The sequence below is a fragment of the Globicephala melas genome, chromosome 8 (assembly GCF_963455315.2).
Source record: "Globicephala melas chromosome 8, mGloMel1.2, whole genome shotgun sequence".
NCBI classification, from domain to species: Eukaryota; Metazoa; Chordata; class Mammalia; order Artiodactyla; family Delphinidae; genus Globicephala; species Globicephala melas.
Genome location: NC_083321.1, coordinates 76,011,037 through 76,032,396, shown reverse-complemented (window position 1 = coordinate 76,032,396; position 21,360 = coordinate 76,011,037). Strand labels below are relative to the sequence as shown.

General features: G+C 35.3%; 1 protein-coding gene across 2 annotated transcripts in view; it reads left to right on the top strand.

The window, feature by feature from the left end:
- PGR (progesterone receptor) overlaps window positions 1-21,360 on the top strand; it is a 98,457-nt gene that overhangs the window by 27,025 nt on the left and 50,072 nt on the right. For both annotated transcript variants that reach the window (XM_030883707.3, XM_030883706.3), the window contains exon 3: window positions 9,019-9,135. In XM_030883707.3, the coding sequence (XP_030739567.1) occupies window positions 9,019-9,135 (117 nt within the window). The remainder of the gene's footprint in view (window positions 1-9,018; window positions 9,136-21,360) is intronic.

The window sequence follows — 21,360 nt, the reverse complement described above, 5'->3', positions numbered from 1 at the left end:
TGTGGATTATATCTATCAATATTTGTCATATTAGAATTAAAACTGATAATTTTAAAAACATTTTTTATTAACTCACTTAAAAAATAGCAAACCCATGAGATGTTAATTTTCCAAACCAAAAAAATTTAATGACAACAGTGACATTGTTTTACATTTTTAAAAGTCATTTTAATGTCTGCCTTAATAGAATGCAGCTGTGTCTCATACCGTTGTCTACATTTAATCTGTTGCAATATATTGTTTTGGTTGAAGCATATAAAGAAAACGTGGCATCACACAGATATGTAGTGGGAAAATAGAGGAGTTTTTTAACGGTCTTGTCATACTTCACAGGTGGTGGTCATTTCCTTAGAGATTGCAAAAGGGTTATATTCTACTTCTATTATTTCTTCTAATTTTATGAGCTATAAAATCTTTTTATTATTTCTCTCTTCCAAAAGGCAATTTAGTAATATTAAAATTTATACTGGAAGACCTATTAGTTGCTTAATTATTTCTTTTTAATTATCAATTTTCAAAGTAATGAGTTTATGCCCTAGCAACCTCCAGTAGTTTCCAGTGAGTTCATTTTGTACTCATGGCTTTTTATATAGTCAATATGCTTTAATCACTTAAACTATATATAGTCAATGTATTTTAATCACTTAAACTATATTCTTTTTGATGTAGAAATTGTCTTATCTTTGGTCAATGTGGCTTTGACACATTTCATTAACTCTCAATAACGTGAAACTCTGTCACAACAAAGTATCCCAGTCCTGCATCAGCCACTTCTCCAAGGAGCCCTGGTTGCTTTCAGATGAAAATGATATTAGACTTGACGATCAGTCTGGATCCTAGTGCTTATTGCGGCTATGGTTGTTTTTGCTTCTGGGCATTTTCAGTGGACAGACCTAGAAAATACGTCTTTTTGAAAAAGCAGGGCAATCATGAGTTAACACCAAGATATCTCAAGCTTGGCACTGTTACTATCTTGGGCCAGTTAATTCTTTATTGTGGGGATTGTCCTGTGCATTGTAGGATGTTTAGCAACATCCCTGGCCTCTCCTCAGTAGCACCTAACCCCTCAGTTGTGTAAAACAAAAGTGTCCCCAGGCATTGTGAAATGTCCCAGAGTGGAGGTGGGGAATGGAGGCAAAATTGCCTCTGGTTGAGAACCACTGGTTTACACTCACATTTCTAGTAACATTAAAATAGTTCCCTGATTGTTTTATACACACACACACATATTTTTTTTTTCAAAGTACCAATATTAGTATGACCTTTATTCTTCCATCCTCTGCATGAAATCTTAGTCCAATCATATAGTTTTTAATCAGAACAATCTTATCTCAGGATCAAAATGTGCAGGCCAGCAATACAGTAAAAATTACAAACTCTCATCTAATTTAGGATTTCTCCTTTGTCCCAGCTCAGCACTGCTTGGGGCCTGGGGCCTGAAGCCTGCAGGGAAGAAAGAACAAGATCACCTCCTTCTCACCCTGCTCACACTCATTAAAACCCATTAGCAGCTGATTTTGACCTTTTCAGGGCTAAGGCATGGGAAGAGGGGTTGAAGGGAAAGGCACAGTTGTACACGGCAGGTACATACATGACTGTCACTGGAGTTCTCTGTTTGGTAGATGATTGTAGTTGACTCTTTCTCTGGCAAGATACTTTGGTAGGATTCTTGGGGATATTTCACTGGGAAGCCCCAACTGTAATCCTGCAATGCAGGTGACGCCTCTCTTCTTTTCTGGACTCCTTAGCCTCTGGACTTCCAGTGGTCAGCCCTATACAGACTCCCTCTGTTGGACCACAATGCCTTCTAGGCTATCCTCATAGGTGGAACCATTTTAAAAAAGAAAGAAGGAAATTTTTTATTGACATAGATAGCTTCAGAAGAGTGCTCAAATTAAAGGTGTAGATCTTAATGAATTATCACTAAGCAAACCATGGAATCCTTGTTACTATAACCCAGGTCAAAAAATCTTTTAAATCATTAGCTTTCCAAAAGTCCCCTTGCACCCCTTCTAATCACTCCCTAAAAGTAACTGGCTTCTAACATCATAGATAGTTTTAACTGTTTTGGAACTTTATATTAATGGAGTCATACATTTTCCTGCGTCTAGTTCTTTCATGTAACATTATACTCATGGAGTCCATTCACATTTTTGCATGGGCTAGACATTCATTCTCATTACTGTATGATGCATTGAATGAACAAAATAGAGTTTGTTTAGACTTTATGCTGTAGATGATCATTTGGGTTGTTTTCAATTTGGGACTATTTATGAACACTGTTTCTATAAAGTTTCTTGTACAATTTTTTTTCATATGTGCATACCTATCCTTACAAGGTAAGTTTTGTATGTGCCTCTCTGAGGATCCTGGGGATTTCACTGGTCCTGGACCAGTATTTGTTCCATGGCGCAGGTTTATACACCGTGTGGTAGTGAAAATCATCTACCGTAAAGTCCAAGATTTTTGTTTGTTTGTTTGTTGTTTTTAGTCGTGGATAATAACTCCTATCCCAACTCAAAGTTTTGGACAGATTCCTGGCTTCGATGAAATATTCTTTAAAAATATTTTTAAAATATTCTTGGTAGTGTTTTTGATCACTATTTTCATGAATAAGACAGCCTTTAGAGAGTCTCCATTTTGTGCAAACTTCAGTTCCTGCCCCTTTCTCCCATTAAGCCTGATGTCACATATCCCAAACCCTCGTGGGCTTCAAACTCCACCTCTTGGCTCCTAGATCCTATATCTGCATCTGAAATGTTTTTGCATTACTGCAAAGTTCACTCAAGTTTACCCCTCTGGCTTTCATATCTTTCTTTTTTTCTGACTTATTAAATTCCCTTCCTTCCTTCCTTCCTCCCTCCCTCCCTCCCTCCCTCCCTTCCTTCCTTTGCTCTTCCTTGACTGTAATTTGACAACATGCTTCTACCATAGTTTATCCACTATTTGTGTATTTGTGGTGGAAGGAGTGTTCCCGTTTGCACTAGCTTATATTACCTCAAGCCCAAATTTTGGTGGGTTATATCATACATTTTATTTGCTCCTTTATCTGTTGAACATATACTCATTTCTCCTGTCATTTTGCTACATATTTCCCTCTCCTTTTCATAAAAAGCCATGAAAAATTGTGACTTCTCTCAAACTAAATTGAAATGTGTTCATTTGTGCTCGGAGAGGCAACACAAATACTATAGATTTCTTATTTTAAAGGTAAATCTCTTTCTAGCTTATAATAAAGAGATTCATTTCAATTAAAATGGAATTTTATTTGTCCTGTACCTAAAATTTTTGTACATCACTGACAAATAAAATGATCATATTTTAATAGTGCTAATCATATTTTAATAGTGTTTTTATTTTCACAGAATATGATTTTTTAAATAATAGTAATAAGGAGTTATATTAAAATGTTAAATATAGAGACCAATTGGAAACAGTATATAAATATAACCATTCAATAATCCCTATTTTTACATTGTTAAACATATGTTTTTCAGAGATAGTTTAAAATATTTATGTTTTTGAAAAGTTAGATATTAAAAATAAGCTTGTTAAAGGCTCTACATGTAACTTATCATTTACTGGTATAAAAAGGCAAGGAATTTACTGAAATAAAAGGCACTCTGTAATAAAAATAAATGTTGAAAGGTGGTAAATAAAAATCTGGAGCAAGTGATTTTTATGACAATAAATGAAATATTATTATAGATCTTATATTGTTGATTAGAAATATATTTATGACTGTTGGTGAAATAATGCATATAATTAGGTTTACAGGTATTCAACAAACATTTACCAAACTCTTATTAGACACAAGGATCTAAAGACCTAGTTTCTACTCTCACAGAGTGTAGGGGAAACAGGCACACAGCATTTATAAGAGGAAGATATGGAAGGTGCAGTTGCACAACAGAAGAAAATCCACACCTTTCTAGGATCAGTCAGTTAAGACCAGAATTGAAAGATGAGTAAGAGTTTGCCAAGCAGATAAATTTGGAAAAGCGGCGAGAGTCATAGAGACATTAGAGAGTTTGGGGAAATACAATGATGTTGTACAATGTAGTACAACTGGAGCATAAAGAAAATAAGAGAGTAAGTAATTAAAAAGAAAAGACATAGTAGTTAGTACTCACCTTTCACTTTTCCCACCATAAAGGAGGTAAGAGGTTTTCCAAGGAGAAAGAAAAAATGGTGCTCTATTAGAGACTTCAGGTAATAATTCTCTGGTTTTCAACAGGGGCAAATGCTGTATATATTAAGAGGGAGATGTAGACAGTATCTCTTATTTGGGTAAACTCTCCTATTGTTGATCATTATGCCCCTCTTTCTGTTTGTGGTGACCCATAGCTTATAAATACTCCTGAATGTCTTGTAACTCCTGAGGGTGACGGTGTAGGTAGACTGCAAGGACGTTGGAAAGTAGAATGCATAGAGTGGTTTAATATAGTAACTTTTTATAAACTCATTGTATAGTGACAATGTTATGTTGGACTCCGGAGCAGTAGCCATATGCAATTTAAACCATCAATCTGTGACTTAACGAGAAATCAGCAAGTGGATCTGGATGTGGATGTGTTTTTCGAAGCCAGGATTATAAATTTGGGACTACTGTCTGAAGAAAAGCGGTAGCAACAGACATTATGTTGGATTTGCACCCACCAGAGTTTAGTATTTTGCAGACTTCCCAGATAACTTTGTAACAGAGCCAGTGCTTTTAGGTGTGAACTTTTTTCATCTGCATATACAGCCAGGTACTTGGTGGATTGACACATGTAATGGAGTGGTCCTTTCTATATCCCTTGCCTTCTTGGTGGCTCTGAGTCCAGGCCAAGTGTTGTGGTAGGAGGCAAGCCTGGGCCCCATGCCAGCTTATTTTAGTCATCTCTAGTTGGGATTGGCTGGCTGCAACATTTCTTAAGCCAAAAGATCTCTTAGAGAAGATTAACCTCTAACTATACCCCCTATATTTGCTTGCATGATGCTGTAGCTGCTTTGCAGTTTTGACAGCCCAAAATTAGTGTTAAACGTAACCATAGCCTCGAGTGGACTGAGCTTCCAGATTTCGTTGTCATTCCGTTCTTTATATGAATCTATGTTGATATGAGTCATGCCAATTCCTCAAGGTAGTGACTTCATGCTGGTAGCTTTAATTACCAGAGATATTCCTTCCCATCAAACATGCAGTCTTGAAATGCTTATCGGTTTTGCCCCCAAGAGTTATAAGGATTGCATTCTATTTGGTAACTATAATTTCTTTATTTATACTTAAATATATATTTCAACTTATTTAGAACTTGTTATCAATCCTTTCACACCAGACTTCTTCTCTCATGCATTCTCTATTGTAACTCATCTTTAGGAATCTCTTTAGGAAGAGTAGTATATCAGGGCCTTATTTCCTGATTTTACGCATATTTGAGAATGTCTTTCAATTGCCTTTAAAAGTGAAAAACTTGGCTAGGTACAAAATTCTTGGGTCATATCTAGAACAGATCTACCTGTATTTGGCATTTAGGGATGTGATAATAATCATAATTGTAGTAGACAGTCATTAAGTACTTGCTATATACCAGACTATCCTAAGCTCTTACATGAGCTCATTTAGTCCATAATTGTGGCCCAAGGTACTAACATTATCTTCCTTTTACTTGCCATAGGTCACCCAGCTAATAAGTAGTGAGGTTGAATTTCGAACTTAAGCAGTATTGCCCCAAAGTTCATACCCTTAACTTCCTATACAACCTCTTGGGTTAATTAAGCTAAAATGTCTAGTTATGTGACCTTAAGCATGTTTCTTAACTTATCTGTGCCTCAGTTAATTTTATAAAATGGGAGTAATAATACCTCCTAAGGTTGCTGTGATGATTAAATGAGTTAATATATGCAAATAGCTTGTAACAGTGCCTAGCACATAGTAAGTGCTTAGTAATTGTCTGTTGTTATTATTATTATTATCCTACAGATTGTAGGTTTCAGATATGAGCTTTTTGCGGTACGCGGGCCTCTCACTGCTGTGGCCTCTCCCGTCGCGGAGCACAGGCTCCGGACACGCAGGCCCAGCGGTCATGGCTCACGGGCCCAGCCACTTCGCGGCACGTGGGATCCTCCCGGACCGGGGCACGAACCCGCGCCCCTTGCATCCCAGGCGCACTCCCAACCACTGCGCCACCAGGGAAGCCCCAGATATGAGCTTTGAACAAGCAATCAGACTTCAGTAACTGCTCTTCAGCACTGCAGTATACGCAGTTAAGATGGCGTTTCAATTAAGTGGGGAAAAGGGATTATTCAAAAAACAGCGTTGGGACATACTCAGTAAACACTCAATAAATATTTGTTGAATTAATGAGGATTTTGTAAAAGTGCATATATATTTACTTAACAAATATTAACAAATAGATGTTAAATACCTTCTAGGTCTGTATAGACAGACTGGAAGAAAACACGAAAATGAAAATAGTTGCATGATAATGAGATTGTAGATGATTTTCTGTTTTGAATTTCCTTAATTTGTTACAAAATTTCTCTGATGATACAATTTATGAAATGAACAATTTGACCAGATAATCACTAAATTCTTGTTCATATATTTTAAGTTTGAGGTACCTACAGAGAGGTAGTTGGAAGGTCCGAGCTCAGGATGAGATTTTGGAGCCATGCAGAGATGATGAGACTACCCACCTAGTGTGTACAGTGGAATACAACATATAAGGAATAGGCAAAGGGAGAGGGATCAGCAGTGGGAACTTAAACTGAACTGTTGTAAAGAAGATGAAAAGTCAGAAGAGACATGCGTCAAATAAAATGGGGGACAGGTGTGGAGAGAAATCACCCACAGCAAATTGTACAGAAAGTCAAGGAAGAATTCACTGTATTTAGGAATGAAGAAATCTTTGACGACGTTACTCCACTTTATAAGAACAGTGAATGTATAAGCCAAATTACAGTATGCTGAGGAGTAAAGGAAATTGAATAAAGACTGTAAATATAGATGACTTTTTCAACAACTTAGATGACAAACAAAGGGATGAAGTCAAGGAGACTTTAGAGTGAGACAGTTTTTTTTTCCTTGATGCTGGAATTTTTGAAATGGAAAAACTTGAGGAGAAAGGAGGACATCGTTGGAGGGGCAGAGAATAAAGATTTTAGGAGAGAAAGGGGGAAATGGATGGTGAAGATTTGAAAGCAGGTAGGAAGGAATGGTTTCAGGAACAGACTGAGTGCCCTCTAATGGGGACTCTTTGAAACACTGAAAGGGGTACTGTTGTAAATCATTTAAGAAACAGAAATGAGAAAACTCAGCAGCACTGCAGCTGCTGATGGTTCAGGATTTGTTTCTGGATATTCATGACAGAGGAGTAGAGAGTAGAACAGCCTCCCTTCAAACAACAATTACATCTCTGACACTGTTTGTTTAAGTTTGTTCTCTGGATAACATGGAAAATCTTGCTTTCTATTGTCTGTTGTCTCATGAGAAATCAGTGTAGAGTCTAGATAAATGATGATAGATCAATAGATAAATAGATAGATAAACTTACACACACTTTTACTTCCACACTCACTCCTGCAGCCTGCCAATATAACTTGTGGAAAAAAATTAAACCATAGTTAGATCGGAAAGTAGCACGCAGTACATTCTGCTCATCTAGTGGGCGTGGATGTGAAGCTTCATAACTGCCCTTTATTAGGAGGAAAGCTCCATGCCCCGGACTCCTAAACAAGAGAATGAATACTAGTATGTGAGAGTACATGAATATAAGTTTGCGGAGGAATACATTTTTAAGAAAAGACTGTCTGTTCTTATCCAAAAATACCCCAGGTCAAGAACCATTTTGTTATTAGCTATCCCATAGACATGGCCTTTTGACCATTCGCCATTGGAGCGTAACCTTTTCCCTGCTCAGTTAAGCACACATTTAAGGTACCTCTGTGTTCCTGTATTACAAACTTTGGCCAAAAGAGTGGATCTGATTTTAATGTAGACTAATATAAAATACAATAGGAAAATTCCATAATTTTTAAAATTATTTTTTTATGTTTAAGTATGCTGATGATATTAAAAGTCTCACAGTCTGTTTCATAGGAATTTTTTGGAAAAGAAGAAGTGCCAAAGCAGTAAATTTTCTAGTTAATAAATATTTACATGTTTAAGCTGAAAAATTTTTTTTTCACTTTTGTTTTATCTAAGTAAGTTAGATTGCTCCATGCCTTATTAAGTATAACATATTTTTGGTTTAAATAATCATCATCGTTGAATATTAAATTCTTATTCCAGACTTTTGGAAGGGTATAAGTGGTTTCCCCTACACAAAATGACCCAAGGATCACGTTTTACCCTTATTTTTTTATAATTCTTCTGTCCTCTTCTTAATTGAATTCTTCTCATTGTTTTAAATTTTTCTCCCTTTGTCATTATTTCTATTATCCTGTTTTTTAATTTGTAGCCAAAATAAACCAGACAATAAAGTCAGTACAGTTAATGACATTTTTTTTACATGCTCTTCAAATTCATGAGATCCTTTAAGAGTGAGCTAGCTCCAGGATTTTAAGAATTAAACACATAGGTTTTATAAAAAGCCTATTACAGAGACTTCTTTAATTGTCTGTATCTGTTTTCTTGAAGGTTTATGTGTCAAAAAGAAAAGGTTTTACTAGAACTTGCCTATCTTAACACACTAATGCTTATCAGCCACGTATAGCTAATCTTCAAATAACAATGATCTAAGAGCATTCTGATGCTGACGCCATTAGTAAGATGCACAGAAATTTTTTACAAAATATTTTTAAAGGAGTCCTAGAATTGGTTTCTAAGCTGTATTTCCCCTCATGCTCCTGAAGGCATGGGTAAAGTATTAAGCAAGTTTGGGGTATTACCAGCATTCAGCTATGCAAGCAAGAGGCTGGCTGAGACAGTCATGCACTTGCTAATGTGCACCTCTCCTCTTTTTCAGTTGTCACTGCATAAACTTTCCGGTGGTCTTTAGATATTATAAAAATAATTTTTACTTTTTTGTTTTTTAGGGCAGCATAACTACTTATGTGCTGGAAGAAACGACTGCATTGTTGATAAAATCCGCAGAAAAAACTGCCCAGCATGTCGCCTTAGAAAGTGCTGTCAGGCTGGCATGGTTCTTGGAGGTAATGATGATGTTTTCATCAATAACGTACTGTCTGATATTTACATTATAAGACGGTGGGTCAGAAAATCCTAGTTTTCTTATTTCTGTCTTGATTATTGGTGTCTGGATGAAGCAATCAATACCATCTCATTAATGCTGTGGATTTCCAGCATGTTGAAGTTTGTTATAGAGAAGTAGTAAACCTCCATTTGTCTGTATTGCCTATAAGAAGATGTTATGGGATGTTCACCAACCTCTCATTAAGTGACATGGTTGGAGTTTAGGCTCTGCTACTCACTGCCTATGCAGTCTTGAGTAAGTCACCAACCCTTTCTGAGCATCAGTCTCTTTGTCTATAAAATGAGAATAATGAAGTCCCTTCCAGCTCAAAAACTGACTCCATGAATTGGTTAAGTACATTAATCTCCATCCCTTCCTCTCTCTCTCAACCCCTCCCTTTCTATTTCCCTCCCCCATTCTCTTTAAGTAACTAGACATTGCACACTCACACTTACTGGGTACTATTTTAAGTTCTGGCAATGTTAGCAGCAAACAAAATGGACCAAATCCCTGTCTTCATGGAGCTTACACTCTGGGGGGAAGAGCAATAAATATATATGTCAAATGATGATAAGTGCTGTGGAATGTATTAAGCAGGGTCAGTTAATGGGGAGTATCAGGGAGGAGAATCACTCCTGAACCTTTACTCTGATTAATATTTTCATTTTCTTTAGTCATTTCCTAAAGCAATAATGTCTCTGAAATCCTGAGTTGGATGTTATAGTTATAATTTTCCTAACACAGGTTTAAAAAATTCATAACTATTTAAATATATATTCAGTATACCACCTAACACAGATCATGTACCGTAAATGGTATGTGTTACCTTCTGAGAAGGAGTGTATGAGACCAATATGTTTTGAATGCCCACTGTGTTAAGCACCCTGCTTAGTTCTGTCTTTGCTGCCTGTGAACATGATACAGTCTAATCAGTAATAAAATAATTATCAAACAGAAGAGTAGGTGATTTAAGAGAAGTTCCAAACATTACTATGCAAGTAGAGCAAAAGAATGAATTAATTCTATCTGAGGGAGCTGGCAAAAGCTTCAGAGAGGAGGCTTTCCAAGAGTGAATAGAAACTTTATAAGTGGAAAAGGAGAAAGGTATTTACACTGAAAAACGATGCATTCAGTGACGATTTTTCTGGAAAGTCAACTGTTTACTGGGAACAGCAAAAAATGAAGCTTGAAAGCTATCTTGGGCCAGCTGGGATCTGGAGTTTGAACTCTATTCTGTATGCAGTGGAACCAGTGATCTTTCTAATAAACCATCTGTGGACCATCCGTGGGATAAAGCCCAGATTTCTAAATGCAGCACATGGGCCCTTCCATCACCTAGCAACTGCTCTCTCTTTTTCTAAGCCCTACTCCCACCAATCCTTGGGGAACCTGACACTCCAGTCACCAACTTTCACTGGTCTTTGCACACATTTGACTTTTTCCTGCACCATTCTCCTTTCACTCCTTGTGAACTGTTACATATCCTTCATATTAAGTTCAAGTGTCACGATTTTTGTGAAATCTTCCCATCACCCCAGTCAGTGCAGGGGCAGGGGTTTTGTGGGGACACAGTTCAAAGTAGTGCTTTTCATATCTGGGGAGGTTGAAAGCCCTTGAGCCAGCCTGGATTGGACCTTGCCCTGATTGTACTTACTTCAGCATTCCTACGCTTGAAATGCAAGGTTGACCAAAGTGGAAGTCATGAGACCCAGCCACCCTACCCCAGCCCACATGAGGCACCAAGAATTCACTCTCTTCCCATAGCTTCTTGTATACCCTCGTTATAGTACTCACCTCAGTGCTTTATAACTGTTTACTGGTATCCCATTCAAGGATTTTCTCCTAATCCAAGATTGAACTGTTTGCAAGCAGGAATTTCATTTTGGTGTTTTACCACCAAAGTACTTGTTTAAGAAGTGCTCACTAAAGATTTGTGACTATTATTTTGAAGTCATTTGAAGTACAGGTCTCTATACATTCTTGAACATGAAGTCCAACTGTAGTCATTTCCAGGACACAAGAAAGAGTGTTTGGAGGAGGCAAAGGGGATATGGTCTAATGTAGTGTTTTTCACTTTGAGGAAGGGTGCTAGCCCTTGAAGCAGTCTTCCATTCCATGATTGCATTTATTTTAATGGTCTTACTATTATAATGGAAAAGTGATTTAAGATGGACCAAAGTAAAAATGATGAGGCACCCAGCCACTGAGAAACTTGGGTTTGTTCAGAAGAGAAACTTGGGTTCCAGCCATCAACAAGACAGATGCTCAGTAAGAAATAGAGTAACAAGGAGAAGAGAACTTCAGAGAAGACTCAGAACTGGGATGAAAGGGGAGGATGTCCATTCCAGGGACATAATCTAAAGTAGCATCAGAGCAGGGTCAGCAGCAAGACCACAGAGCTGTTGTAATTGACTTCAGCCCCAGCCTCAGAGATTAGAAAGAGAAATAGGCAGAAATATGAGCATATAGTCCTTAATTTTCTTGTGTTCCCATCACGTTCGCAACGTTCTCTGTTACCATCCTGTGTCTCAGTTCTCCTGAAATCTTATGGATTTTTCTCCCCTTGCATAATTTATTTCAATCAGTAAACTACCTTTTATTGCTGGTGACCATAAAATTTATCATTCAAATCAGGATACAGCTGAGAATAAAATGGAGCATAGGAATAATTAAACTAGTATAACAGATGTAAACTGACACTGTCCCAGGCTATCTGGACCACAGGGCAAGTCCCCCGTCTTTCCAATTAGAAGGTGCAGATGTGTCCTGACCAAAATGAATACGTAAACTTCTGGGAATGTAGCTGAAATAATCAAGTGTTTACTTATATAATATTTAATTTATTATTTTAGTTAAACACAAATATTTTAATTACATACAAAAATCTATTGATTTTCTACTCTCACATTTTATAAACAATTTTATTCCAACTAGTTTCACAAACCTTTGGCAGCAGGACCTTTCCTCCAGTAGAGCCATTTTTTACGTCAGCTAATCATTTCCCAGAGTTCATCAGCATTTTATCTAAAATGTTTGATATGTAGCACTTCTTGAATTCATATACAGTAATAATAATATAATTGAAAATCTATCCTAAGACAAAAATACCTATTTATATAAGTTTTAATGATTGTCCTATAAGAGGTTTTTTTGGTGATTTCCCCATAAAATAAACACTTGCTGTATTATTTAACTGTGGAATATATCAAGCCTACCAAAATATTGAATGAATAAACACCTATGTGTCCATCACTCAATTTTTAATATCAGATCATTTTTCATATTTTCTTCATTTTTGTTGTATTTTATAAGGAATAAGACATTACAGGCAATTTGAAACTTCTGATTTGTCCTTCCCTAAACCCATTAAGTTCATTTCTTATTCACAAATAACCAATATGCTGAATTATTGCTCAACATATTCATACTCATAATTCTTGTATATGAATTCTTGAGTAATGCAGTACAGTATTGAATATTTCTAAACTTTATATACATGGCATTACACTGTACATGTACTTCTTCAATTTGCTTTTTCACTCCATGTTGTGTTTTTGAGATTCGTTTATATTTGTACATGTAGCTAGGGTTACATTTTAACTTCTCTATGATGCTTCATTTTACAAACATTCCATCGTGCTTTTCACTTTCTTCTATTAATGGATATTTATTTCTAATTTTTCATAATTATAAAATATGCAGCAATAAACATTCTTGTACCTGTATCTTTATGCATATATTTGAGAAGTTCTCTAGGTTGTATATCTAGAAAGGAATTAAGTCTGGTTCACTAAGATATTATGTACCTTCAAACTTACTAAATGTTACCTAATCACCAAATTACCCTCTGGAGTCTTTGCTTCCACCCGTGTTTGAGAGTTCTTGTTATTATGCATCCTTACCTGTATTTGGTATTTTCAGACTTTAAAATTTTTCTAATTTGATGGTCATAAAATTGGTATCCAATTTCAGTTTAATTTTTGTGTCCTGGATTAGTGGTGAAGGCAAATATTGCTATCTTTATTGGACATTTATATTTCCTGTTCCATTAATTAGCTGTTCATATTTATTGGCCATTTTTCAACTGGATTGTTTGTCTTTTTTCTTATTGATCCATACAACTTACCTCTATACTCTCTCCTAGTCCTTTGCAATCTATGTCTTAAATTTTTACCTTATTTATGATGTCTTTTTTCTAATTTTTATATAATCACGTGTCAGTATTCTCCCTTTATATCTCTTAACCCTGAAATCATACAGATAATCTACTAAAAATCATCTAAAATCTTATAAGTCTCTTTTTCACACTCATGTCCTTAACCTACCTACAAGTATCTTCTTAGGTAGGGAGGCAAGAATAAAACCTTATTTTCTATATGGATAACCAGTTGCCAGAGCACATTTATTGACACATGGTCTTCAATATGTTTTTGATAGTGCACTCCTGTAGAAGTAAAAATGTTCTCAGCCTCCACCCCCAACTCAGGTCTATTTATAAGCAAATTATACATATGTGCTACTATCAAATTATATTATATATTAGTGATGCTTAATTTCTTTTTATTTCCTTACTAAAAATATAAAAAGTAATTGTAATATTTTTCTGACAGTACTCCAATTACAAATTCCACTGGAATTTGTAATCCATTTCTGTTATATATCTAATTTCCGTATGTGTTTGCTTTTCTTCCTGGCTTCTCTGTTCTGTTCCATTGTATATACCTGCACCACTACCACACACTCTGAAATATTACAGGTATCAAGCTACATATTGATACCTGGTAGAATAACTCATCTTCAGTTACACTTCTTCCAAATTGTTGGCTTTTGTTGGCCCTCTAAATTGTTCTTTTAAAGTGATGCTTAAAAGGTTTATTCATAATGGTATCTAACACTTAAAACCATGAGTTCTTACCCTGGGAATTAGCTATATATCAAAATTATTTGCCTCTTTTTTTTTCCATCAGATAACCTTTACAATCCGTGGTCAGCATCACACACTGAGAAATAGCATAGTGGTGCATTTAATTATTTCATAAGTAGGTTTGCACAGAGGTTTGTTAGAAAGAAGCTGGCAGCACACCCTGATATGTTGCAGTCCTGATGTTGTTCTTCCTGGGATAGTCAGTGGTAAGAGTCTGGAGGTCAGTAACCTAACTCACGGAAACCAGGAAGAAGGCAGTCAATTTATTGGATTAGATTCTAATTGCTAGTCCTGTAATAAATTTCTGGAGTAAGGGGGAGTGTACTTGTGGTCTACTGAGAATTACAACTTATTTTAAAAGACGATAAGAGTTGCTTAAGGTTCAATTCTTCAATAATTAGAAGAGTTTCACCGAAGTAATAATTGCCTATACACTACTGAAAGTAGAGCCCATGTTCTCTTCCTCCCTTGTTTCCTTCCATCTTTCCTTCTTTTTTCTTTCCTTCTTCATGTTTGTCACTTTTCTTAGGTTTCTCATTTCTAATAGAGTCCATTTGAATAACAAAAGATGAAACAGAAGAGAACATTGACTATTGTAAATAATGCTGCAATGAGCATAGGAGTGCATATATCTTTTCGAGTAAGTATTTTTATTTTCTTCAGGTAAATACCCAGAAGTGGCATTGTTGGATAATATGGTAGTTCTATTTTAGTGTATTTGAACACCTTCATACTGTTTTCCACAGTGGCTGCACCAATTTATATTCCCACCAACAGTGCATGAAGGTTCCCTTTTCTCCATATCCTTACCAACACTTGTTATTTCTTGTCTTTTTGATGATAGCCATCCTGACAGGTGCGAGGAGATATCTCATTGTGGTTTTGATTTTCATTTCTCTGATATTAGTGATGTTGAGCACCTTTTCGTGGCCATCTGTATGTCTTCTTTGGAAAAATACCTATTCAGATCCTCTACCTATTTTTTAATTGGATACATGATTTGCAAATATTTTCTCCCATTCAGGTAGTTGCCTTTTCATTGTAACATTATTTACAATAGCTACAACATGGAAACAACCTAAAGTGTCCACTGTTGGGTGAATGGATAAAGAATATGTGATGTATATTATATATATACAATGGAACATTATTCAACAATAAAAAAGTGGAATCTTACCATTTTTGGCAACATGGATGGGATGGAACTTAAGGGCATTATTCTAAGTGAAATAAGTCAGACAGAGAAAGACAAATACTGTATAATCTCACTTATATGTAGACCCTAAAAGAAAATGAGCTCAAAGATACAGAGGACAAATTGTTTGATGACAGAGGCAGGGGATGGGGGAGGGTGAAATGAATGAAAATGGCCCAAAGGTACAAACTTACAGTTATGAAATAAATAAGTTATGGATATGTAATGTACAGCTTGGTGACTATAGCTAATAATACTGTATTGTATATTTGAAAGATTCTAAGAGAGTAGATCTTAAAAGTTCTCATCACAAAAAAAAATAGTTCTACAAATAATGAATCATCATGTGGTATGTCTAAAACTAATCTGATGTTATAAGTCTATTTTATCTCATTAAAAAAAGAGAGTGAACATTGAAAAACTTTTGAAAGAGTTAATAATCTTATGGTAGAATATCAGAGATCAGAAATATTAATGTTTTTGACATGTCATGACATAGATTTACAGATCGTTCTTATTTGCTTCAGCAGCTATGTTCTGATTATGAGAATTATGTTTGAGTTATTTGGTCTCTTAGTTGTGTATGATTCTTGTTTTTAATGACTCACTTCCCTTACCTTCACCAGGTCACAGTGAACTTTTGCATTTTGTTCATTGCTGTACAGTACTGAGTAGGAAAGATAGTTCACTCTAAAGGATGGTAATATATCTTCTAATTTAGGTGTTCTGCTTCTAACTTATTTCCTTTAGAAAACATTTTGTGTAATGACTCAGAAAAATGTTTTTCTGAAATGAATACAGCTCTTTATTTTGCATTTGTGGTAAAAATGCTGAACTACTATAAAATAATTCGCTCTTTCAAAAATAAGTAGCTTTCTACATAAAGGAGTGATTAAATGCATAGTTATATTTGCTGATGTTTTTTAAAGCTGGAGACTATTTTTATTGGTTTGTTTTTGTTTTGTTTTGTTTTGTTGGTAGAGAGCCTTATCCTCAAATTTTAAAAGGTTATGTTAGAAAGCGGTTTCTCTCTTACCTCCTCCTACACCTAGACTGGCCTCATTCTCTGGGCAAAGATAACAACTTTCTGGGCTGCAGAGTGCAGGTTGTGTGGTAAGGTCGGGTTTCTTTTCTTTTTCTTTTTCCTCCTCCTACACTTGAAGCCAACAAAGCCTCAATTTCTTTTCTGAAGAATTCCAAAATTCTTGAATTTGGGACACTTAACACCACCTTTTCTGGAAGTATAGGTGCCTACTCTCTGCCTTTAATTACTATAAAAAATGAAATCTGCTCTCTCAAATGAAGGAATTGCTGTGGGTGATGCCTGCCACCTATCTCTTTAGAACTCTCCTGGTCTTCCTCTTACGAGCACCTCGTTTTCCACCCAACCCCTTGTGTTTGCATCAGCACCCGCCAGAGACAGTATCTCTCACACTGCTCCCCCACTTTACTGCATTGTAACCTGCAGCTAAATGATGTATTTTGGTCACTGTCTGATTGTTCACCCTAAACGCCATCCCGTACGCACTCGATAAGGATATTCCTTAGAATATTTATTCTCACTTCTTTGCTTAAAGTTTTATGGGAGTTTTCAGGGACTGCTTTTATGGCTGCCATCCTGAACTTTTCAATTGTATCTATCAGTATCTACTATTCTCTAGACACAGAAAAAGTCAGGATTGAAGGGTACAAAGATTCCCTTCCATTTGCAGTCTGATTTGTTTGAAAGATGGAGGTGTTTACTCTTTTAAAAACAACTCTAATATACTTGTTGGCAAGTACCTATTTTAATTTTATAGCTCCTATTCTCTAGTATTTTTTGAAGTATTTTGATATGGGAACTAGAATTAGATTCTGAAAAAGGGAAAGCAAGCTAAATCAGTGCTGTAAGGGGTTGTGAGCGCATAGTCCCAGTGAACTGATCCCAGCAACATCATCCTTTTGCTAATCCAAAGTAACAACATGTATCTAGACATAACCTAATGTTGGGATAGTTGCCTGTAAATTCACCCTAACTACAGTGATGCTTATTATGATTCTCATAATGTCAAAGGATTTGCACTATTACTTAATTGTCTGCTGAGCTTTACCCTCTATTTCCCCATTTGATTCTCAGAAAGCTTTCTGGATGCCATAAAACTTACATTTCAGTATCCAACGTAATATTCTTCTTTTGCTTCTCTGCAACAGGTCCCGTATTATCTCATGAGCACTTTATGTCTCCATTCAATATAAAATATTTTTGCCAGAAATTTAAAAAAACAGCAGAAAGAGAGGCCATGGCAAAGTAAACAGCACTCATTTCAGAACATGATCTAGAAATAATACTCATTATTATTTTATTCAGTCTAATACATTTACATACATGTTTAACTATTTGCCCAATTTTTTTCCTAACTCAGTGCTTCATTTCAGTTTCTTTATTTTAAAAATAAACTTCTTACATCTTCTGTGGGAATTTGTTAAAGTCATTTTTCCACAGAAAATATCTTTATTTCAGTTTTAATTTTGAATATAATTTTGCTGGTTATAAAATTTGGGGTTGACTTTTTTTTCCCTCTACACCTTAACAATGTCAGTCTACTGTCTTCCAGCTTGTATCATTTTTCTGAGAATTCTCCTGTATATCTAATATTTGTTTCTTTGAGGTAATATTTTCTCTATATTTGTAGAAAATGTTTTTTATACTCGGTTCTTCAATTTCACTGTAACATAACTAGTTATAAATTTAGTTTTATTTGTTCTACTTGGGAATCATTGCGATTTTTAAATCTGAGAATTAATGTCTTTTATAAATTCCAGGAGCATCAAAACCATCCCAGTATTCTTCAAATATTGCTTCCCTCCTCATTGCCTCTTCCTCCCTCCAGACCAACTGTTAGGTGTATATTAGACTAGCGCATTTATCTTCCATATCTCTTTATCCTTTCTAACATTTCCTGTATCATTATCTTTCTATGCTATATTCTGTGTAATTTCATCAGTTCTGTCTTCCAGTTCACCATTCTTTCATTTTAGTGATGGTAGTTTTTTTAAACATTCTACTTGGTTCTTTTATAAATTTGTCTTTTTCTTTTTACTATCTTTTCCATTTCTTATGTTTTCATCCCTTATCATATATCTTTAATAATTATAAAATACCTATTGCAAATATTTGTATTTAATAATTTCAAGGTCTCATAACTCATAATCTGGTTATGCCATTCTGGTGTGGTGGTTTAAAAATATCCCTGATCATTTATAGGGTTTTCCAGTGATTCTGGTGTAAATACTCGCCTATAGTAAATTTCAGGCTGCCAATGGTTTAAAACAACTGACTCTCAAAATTCCTGAACACTTAACAATAAGTTTTCACAAGCCAGTATGAGTCAAATCCAGAACACTATTCATTCTTTCTGCTACTTCTCACTCATTGTGTCCTTTGTGATTTTAATGTGGTTATAAACTCATGTTTGGCAGAGTTTAATTTTTTGTAAAAACCTGTGTGGCCTTAATTGAGGGAGTTTCTCTCCAGAGAGAATTTTCATTTTATTCTTCCAGTTACCGTAGGGATTTCATCAGCGAAGGACCACTTTTCATATTCACTTTTTGCCTCTAGGTTTCCCATACCTTGCAGGTAGAGTAATTTCAAGCTTCATATCTGGGTGAGGGAGGCCTATGAATAAAAATGATCAAAGGAGAATTTTTCACATACTGAGCCAAGGATGAAACAGACATGCTTCCTTTTCATGTCCCTTTGTCAGTGGATAAAGATGTTCTTCATTTTGGATTCCTTGATGTTTTGCTGACTTTTTGAGGCGCTTAGATATACATTTAAAATAATGTTGGTTATGTTTTGTCCATCATTTCTAGGTGCTCTGGAGAATGTTTATGTTATTTAATTTTCTACATTTCCAATAAGAGAAGTTTATATAAAATTTTATGCCAATTCTAATCAAATATATTAACTCCACCTTAAAATTTTTAATTTTATCAACAGTTAGAAAAGGATTTGCAAAACACCTCTAAGAGATAGTATAGCATTGTAACAAAGAGTAAGAGTATAGAGTCAGAACAAGTGGGGTTTGATTTTAACTTCCCCACTAATAGCTGCTGGACCTCAGGCACAGACATCTTTTATACATCTTTATTTTCTTTTCTATTATGACCACATAATGAGAGTTATCATGAGGGTACATAAAATGATACATCTAAAGCATACAGCACAGTGGCTGGCATATAAAGATTTCTTAGTGGTAGCTTAAAATATCCTTTATTCATAACATCACTTAATACAAACTCTATCATTGGCAGACTAAAGGTTTAACTAATGCAAAACAGATTCATGGATCTTCTAAAAGTGTTTCATTATTTCTTTTCAAGAAGCATTGAAAAATCTGTGCGGGTATCTTGGAATTGAAATTAATTTACACAGTCATAGCTACTAGAGGTATTTAGTTAACATAATAGTTATTAAATAATTATTGTATATACTTATGTTCTCAAACCATGTTTCCCATGTGAACATAATGTGAAAGAAATGGTATATGTTTTCACATGGGAGAAAATTTTCTGAATGATTAAAAATATTCATTAATTGAAGATTTTTTGTTTTGGTTTTTTTCCTTTAGAGGAGAATGTTCTATTTATTTTGATTTTTAGAAGTGTTTTGATAAGCTGCTTGGGATAGAGCTGTGACCCGAGGAGCATACTGGGTTACAAAAGATATTTGCTGATTTTAACCATCAAAGGCAAAGAGGAGAATTTGTGTGGCTTAAGATGAAGAGAAGGAGGTAGGAGAAGTGAGGTGAAAAAGGGAGGTGAAAGTGAGATGCTTACTGTGTGTACTACTTCCCTTGGCCTCATGAACATCCTATTAAAGCATGGGAAATGTGTATATGGCCCTTCTCCCTCAAATCTGTGTATAATATCGTTGTCTTTTTTTTACTGAAGTGTAGTTGATTTACAATATCGTGTTAGTTTCAGGTGATATAGCAAAGTGATTCAGTTATATGTATTTTTTCAGATTATCTTCCATTATAGGTTATTACAAGATGATGAATATAGTTCCCTGTGCTACACAGTAACTCCTTGTTGCTTATTTATTTTATGTACAGTAGTTTGTGTCTGTTAATCTCATACTGCTAATTTATCCCTCTCTCCCTCCCTTTCCCCTTGGATAACCATACATTTATTTTCTGTGCCTGTAAGTCTGCTTCTGTTTTGTATTTAGATTCATTTGTATTATTTTTTAGATTCCACATTTAAGTGATATCATATAATATTTGTCTTTCTCCGACTTACTTCAATTAGTATGATATTCTCTAGGTCCATCCACATTGCTGCAAATGGCAATATTTCATTCTTTTTAGGGCTGAGTAGTATTCCATTGTGTGTATATATATATATATATATATAAACCACATCTTCTTTATCCATTCATCTGTTGAAGGACATTTAGTCTGCTTCCATGTTTTGGCTGTTGTAAATAGTGCTGGTATGAACATTGGGGTGCATGGATTGTTTTCAGATTAGGGTTTTTATCTTCTGACAAGAGCTTAATATCCAAAATATACAAGCAGCTCATATAACTCAATATCAAAAAAAACAATCCAATTGGAAAATGGGCCGAAGACCTAAATAGACATTTCTCCACGATAGCCAACAAGCACATAAAAAGATGCTCAACATTGCTAATTATTAGAGAAATGCACATCAGAGCCACAAAGAGATATCACCTCATACTGGTCAGAAGGCTATCATCAAAAAGTCTACAAATAATAAATGCTAGAGAGGGTGTGGAGGAAAGGGAACCCTCTTACTCTGTTGGCTGGAATGTAAATTGGTACAGTCACTATGGAAAACAGTATGGAGGTTTTTTAAAAAACTTAAAGCCACTAGGTGATCCATCAATCCCATTCCTGGACATATAATGCCATTGTCTGTAGGCTTCTAATTTAACTGAAAATAAATCTGACATTCCAATTTATTGTCCTTTGTTGAGACCTGCTTCTTTTGCCTGAATGTGTTTCTTAATCCTTGATTTTCAGTAACTTCATCAAGATTTAGCCCTCGCTTAATCTATT